General features: G+C 50.9%; 1 protein-coding gene across 1 annotated transcript in view; it reads right to left on the reverse strand.

Moving 5' to 3' along the window:
* LOC138758811 (phospholipid hydroperoxide glutathione peroxidase GPX4-like) overlaps positions 1–5,059 on the reverse strand; it is a 34,661-nt gene extending 29,602 nt beyond the window's left edge. Inside the window, exon 1 of the mRNA XM_069928198.1 lies at positions 4,862–5,059. Within this exon, the coding sequence (XP_069784299.1) occupies positions 4,862–5,044 (183 nt within the window). The 5' untranslated portion in view covers positions 5,045–5,059. The remainder of the gene's footprint in view (positions 1–4,861) is intronic.
* Between the last annotated feature and the right edge of the window lie 941 nt (positions 5,060–6,000).

Raw genomic sequence — 6,000 nt, forward strand, 5'->3', positions numbered from 1 at the left:
TCTTTTGCTTGTTGCTGGCAGAACCATTAAGAGATGTGTTTTCGTTCACGTATAGAGGTAGAAAGTTGCGGTATACTAGGCTTCCACAGGGCTTTGTCTTATCTCCAGGGATTTTCAATCAGGTGTTGAAAGAACAGCTGGGGGGGCTAGCACTGCCAGGTGGGGTAGTTCTGATTCAGTATGTAGATGACATCGTATTAGCCTTCCTGATCATACTTCCTGTTTGGAAGCCACCTGTCTCCTGCTAGTGCAGCTGTTCAAGGCAGGCTTTAAAGTCTCTCGCTCAAAGCTGCAATGCTGCAGGCAGGTGGTCACCTTTTTAGGGAGAATGGTCTCAGCGAAAGGCACAGGGATTTCCCCTGCACATCGAACAGCAATACTACATCATCCAAAACCAAAGACAGTAAAAGAAATGCTTTCGTTTTTGGGTTTGTCAGGTTATAGTAGGCAGTTTATCCCATCGTATGGTGAGTTGACACATCCACTGCGAACTTTGGTGAATGAGCAGGGGATGAAGAATCTGGGAGCTACACTTGATTGGACTGCACAGGCTGAGATGAGTTTTATTCTACTGAAGCAAGCTCTTACAACAGCTATAGATTTGGCGATTCCAAATTATAAACTACCTTTCTTTTTGGATGTTTCTGAAAAAGCACACACAATTGATGGTGTTCTTTTTCAGAAAAAAGGGGGTGGAAGATGTGTGCTCATGTATGTGAGTATCACACTAGACCCGACGGAAGACAGACACCCACCATGTACGAGACATGCAGCGGGAGTAGCAAAGATTCTACAAAAGGTGGCACACATAGTAATGGGTCATGGCCTGACGGTATTAACAACACAGCATTGTAGCATTTGTGAGCTCGACAGCATTTACAATGACTTCACTAGGGCAGACGAGACTAGAAAAGATCCTGAATGCTCCAAATGTTACGTTTACTCATGAAGGCATTAACATGGCAAACAATATGGGAGAGGGAGAACCACACTGTTGTGAGAAGAGGGTAGTGAAGGATATTAAAATAAGACCTGACTTACAGGCTACACCCTTAAGAGAACCAGATGAAACCTTGTTTACAGATGGGTGCTGTTACAGACACCCCACAGATGGATTGAAAGCTGCCTATGCGGTGGTACGAAAAACTACAGGAGGATTTGAAGAAATCATTACAGGGACAGTGAGAGGAAAGGAGTCAGCACAACTGGCAGAACTACAGGGAATGATAGCAGCATTAGAATGGGCAGAAGGGAAGGAGGTCAATATATATACAGACTCGGCATATGTGGTAGGGACAATACAGGTTGAACTTAGTCAATGGATTAGAAGTGGGTTTTTAACAGCAGCAATGACCCCAATTAAACACGAGAAGGATGTTAGGAAACTGGCTGAGGCTCTCCTGAAACCAAGGGCATTAGCAGTTCTTAAATGTAAAGGACATGATAGAACAGATACGATGGTGGCTCGGGGAAATCAGGAAGCGGACATGGCCGGTAAAAGGGCAGCAAGATACGGCCCTCAGTTTATTATGATACAGGCAGACAGAACAGCACATGACTTATTACCACCGTGTAGGGTAGAAGTAATAATACAGGAACAAGCAAAGGCATCACCTCAGGAAAGGATGGTATGGGAGGAAAGGGGGGCAACCGAGGATCAAGGAATATGGAGATCAATAGACGGGAGGCCAGTTTTACCATCTGGACTCATGAAACCCCTCCTCGAGGAGGCGCATGGGCTAACACACTGTGGAAAGAAGCAGGTGATAAGGTACTTGATACATTGGTGGCACCCCTTCCTGCCGGCGATGGTGGAGAACCATATTAGAGAGTGTGAGATTTTTCACAACAGGTCACAAGTCCCAACAGAAAAGGGGAAACACCGATACCTTCAGTCGCAGAGTGGGTTCTGCTAAAGGTGATCAAGAGAAAGTGGTCGGAGCCCAGGTGGACAGGACCCTACAGAGTGGTGGAGAGGACGTCCCACGCGTTTCGACTACTGGGAAAAGGCGAGATGTGGTATCATTGGAGTCAGTGAACAGCAACGGACCCACCAACACGGACACTGGAACAGATTCGAACGGAGGTGACTGGGACTCTGTGAAGCAACTACGGACTAAGAACTTTTTGAACGGGTCCCTTTAAAGAGACTATTGGACTACGGTGACTGTATATCAGTGGTTGGCGGTATAATCGATTTATTGGCATCAAAACAATGAAGGGAGCTGGAATGAATACTATGTGGGGACTATGGGTGATGTTGTTCCTAGCCCTTGAAGCATCTGGAAAAGGAAACAACTGTACAAAGTGTTTGAGGTCAGCCTGGGAGGCCCATAACGAACCGAAACAGTACTTTGCGAATTGGACTGACATTCCTGAACACTGTGTTGGGGCCCCCATTGGACTGAAGTGTGTTCATAATGGCCAAGTTTGTGAGGTTAAGTTTAACAAGTGGTCGGAAATGCCGTTCCTTGCAAAAACTCCTGAGGTCTTGGTCCCATAAGTTAACTGGTGGTTGGTCTCATTTTCATGAGACCAAAAGGGGGACTGTTGGAATCTAGGGGTTAAAACATGAAAGAAATGATTAATTAATAATTTTATATTTACTGCATGGTTCAGGGAAAAAGAGGAATGTGATTAAGTGGCAATCACAGCATGGAGCAAAGTTGGCTGAGCAAAATGGTCTGCTCCCAAATACAGGGAGAGGAAATGCATAAAACGATTTAGGAGGAATTCAAACTGAAGGAGGTGGGGAGTAGCACAGGAGACACAGGCCAGACCAGAACAAAGAATGGCCTGCAAGAAACAAAGGGAATGGAAAACCAGTCTAGGAGGAAGATTAAGGCAGGAGGAGGTGTTAAAGAGAACAGCAGAAATTGGCCGGACAAGAACAGAATGGTGATTAGAAATATCTGGGGATGAATTAATTTCTGATCAACACAACAGGATAGTCTGGCCTGGAGGATTAAGATGGGAGTGCTACACCCCAGATATCTGCAAACTTGTGATAACCCTTATGCAAAAAGATCTAGCAAAGGAAGACAACTTTTGTTCTGTATGATAATGAAATCTAGCAAAGGAAGCCAACTTTTGTTCTGTATGATAAGGTTGATCTATATAAACTGAACCAACTGGACAATAGGGGTCAGTCTTGGGGAGTAGCTCACTGTGCAGGTGACCTATGAACTAATGAGTGACCCAGAGCTCTGTTAAGTTTTATTCTTGTGCTGTGTAATAAATTGACTGTTGAACCGAATACCTTCTCCTATCACTTCATTGAAAGAACACGCTGGACTCAGACTACACATAGACTAAATTAAGAGTAAGGTAAAGCCAGAGTCCGACAGTGGATACTTTTTCATTCAGTAGCTCATACACATCTGACTCTACACAAAGAATTTGGCTGTCACTTCTCTCTTCACTTACAAAACCGCAGCATCTGCAGATGTTCTCAACCTCCTTTTGACAACCCTTGGAATAAGGCAAGGTTTGCCTTGGAATTCTTCATCATTCTTGCCACAGATATTTCATGGCCAACTTTGGCCTCCCTGTTTCTTTATTAAATTCTATACTCAAGGATGAAATTAAGACTGCAAAAAGCGACCAATGACCTATCTTTGGCAATTTAAAAAATGTGGTTACTAGGTCATACTCCAGTATAATGAAACTAACCTGCAATGATTAACTGTAGTACAATTAGAGTCCTCTCGACCTATGAAACCCAGCTCACTCCTCCACTAATTTTTTTGTCTAATCTGAATAAACAAAGATCAGCTGTTTCCCAAACGCAGCAAGATTATTTGAAGCATTGTTTTGCTGACGCAGTGTAACAATTTGGAAGCTGCTATGGATAAGGGACAAAGGAAGAGGCAGCATTGACAATGAATGGGCTGGTTTGCCCTGGTGCTTTGTGGCTGGGAGGGGGGGGGAAGGGAGGAGGGGGGGGGGAAGGGAGGAGGGGGGGGGAAGGGAGGAGGGGGGGGAGGGGAGGGGGAGGGGGGGGAGGGGGAGGGGGAGGGGGAGGGGGAGGGGGGAGGGGGGGAGGGGGGAGGGGGGGAGGGGAGGGGGGGAGGGGAGGAGGGGAGGGGGGGGGAGGGGAGGGGGGGGAGGGGAGGGGGGGGGAGGGGAGGGGGGGAGGGGAGGGGGGAGGGGAGGGGGGGAGGGGGGGGGGGAGGGGAGGGGGGGAGGGGGGGGAGGGGGGAGGGGGGGAGGGGAGGGAGGGGGAGGGGGGGAGGGGGGGGAGGGGGGAGGGGGGGAGGGGAGGGAGGGGGAGGGGGGGAGGGGGGGAGGGGAGGGGGGGAGGGGGGGAGGGGAGGGGGGGAGGGGGGGAGGGGAGGGGGGGAGGGGAGGGGGGGGAGGGGAGGGGGGGGAGGGGAGGGGGGGGAGGGAGGGGGAGGGGGGGGAGGGGAGGGGGGGGAGGGGAGGGGGGGGAGGGGGAGGGGGGGAGGGGGAGGGGGGGAGGGGGGAGGGAGGGGAGGAGGGGGGAGGGGGGAGAGGGGGGAGAGGAGGGAGGGGAGGGGGGGAGGGGGGGGAGGGGAGGGGGGGAGGGGGGGGAGGGGAGGGGGGGGAGGGGAGGGGGGGAGGGGAGGGGGGGAGGGGAGGGGGGGAGGGGAGAGGGGGAGGGGGGGAGGGGGAGGGGGGGAGGGGGGGAGGGAGGGGGGAGGGGGGAGGGGGGGGAAGAGAGGGAGAAAGGAGGGGGAGAGGAAAAGACCTTGTCGTAGCAGAGGCTCCCTGCTTGCAGCTGCTGACGGACTGAACGCCTCGCATCGCTGAACAAGACAATTGCAAAAGATCTACTGCAAGGAGACGCATTGCCCTTGCGAGCAATCCCACTCGGTGACGGCCTGACAGACATACTCACCATAGCTGCAGTTCTCCCGTGTCCTCTCAGTGCGAAGGAAACCAGGCACAAGGCTCGCTTCATGCGGCCGTGAGGTCGGGCGGAGAATTGGTGAGTCATCGCAGCCGGGCTGGGGTTGTCCGCCGAGGGATCCGCCTCTGCAAGGCGCCCATTGGAGCAACTCCATCGACGCGGCTGCTGCATTCTCGGTAAGATTTCAAGAAGGCGGGGTTTGAGGGGAAGGCTTTCAGGCGATTGAGCCCACGGTCCCGCCTCCCCAGGAGAATCAGGGGGACGTTTCGTCCACCCTCCAAATGGAGCCCTCCAACCTTTAGTGCGGGCCTGTGGTGGAAGCAGACATTTTATGTATTCGAATGTCAAAAACCATCTATTGTTGCAGCAGTCATTTTGTGCATTGCAAGGCAAAAGGGTCCACAGATCTATTGGTCTGCTGTTCTATTGTGTTCACTTCTGGTCACATTATATGGCGAGCTCTCCACTGGCCACCGTGACAGAGGTGCACCAAAGAAAAGGTACAAGGACTGCCTAAAGAAATCTCTTGGTGCCTGCCACATTGACCACCGCCAGTGGGCTGATCTCGCCTCCAACCGCACATCTTGGCGCCTCACAGTTCGGCGGGCAGCAACCTCCTTTGAAGAAGACCGCAGAGCCCACCTCACTGACAAAAGACAAAGGAGGAAAAACCCAACACTCAACCCCAACCCACCAATTTTCCCCTGCAACCGCTGCAACCGTGTCTGCCTGTCCCGCATCGGACTTGTCAGCCACAAACGAGCCTGCAGCTGACGTGGACATTACCCCTCCATAAAGTAAATACACAAAATTGCTGGAGAAACTCAGCAGGTCCACAGAGTCTTTAGGAGGCAATGTTTTGGGCCTAAGCCCTTTGTCAGGGTATTATACATCTGTGTTCCACCCCACCCCTCCAATAGACACTGCATGACCTGTGTATTTCTTCAGCAACTTTTTGTATTTACTACAATCAGTGACTGCAAACTTTCTTGTTTTTTATTGTGAATAAAGTCTATTTTTGGAAGCCCCTCAAGCAAGAGGTGGGAGTAATGACAAGGGGCCACTGTGGTGGCAATGGTGTAATTAGAGAATGTATGTAGCAATGTTCAGTATTGGAAATGTACAAT

Source organism: Narcine bancroftii, chromosome 3, assembly GCF_036971445.1.
Source record: "Narcine bancroftii isolate sNarBan1 chromosome 3, sNarBan1.hap1, whole genome shotgun sequence".
Taxonomy (NCBI): domain Eukaryota; kingdom Metazoa; phylum Chordata; class Chondrichthyes; order Torpediniformes; family Narcinidae; genus Narcine; species Narcine bancroftii.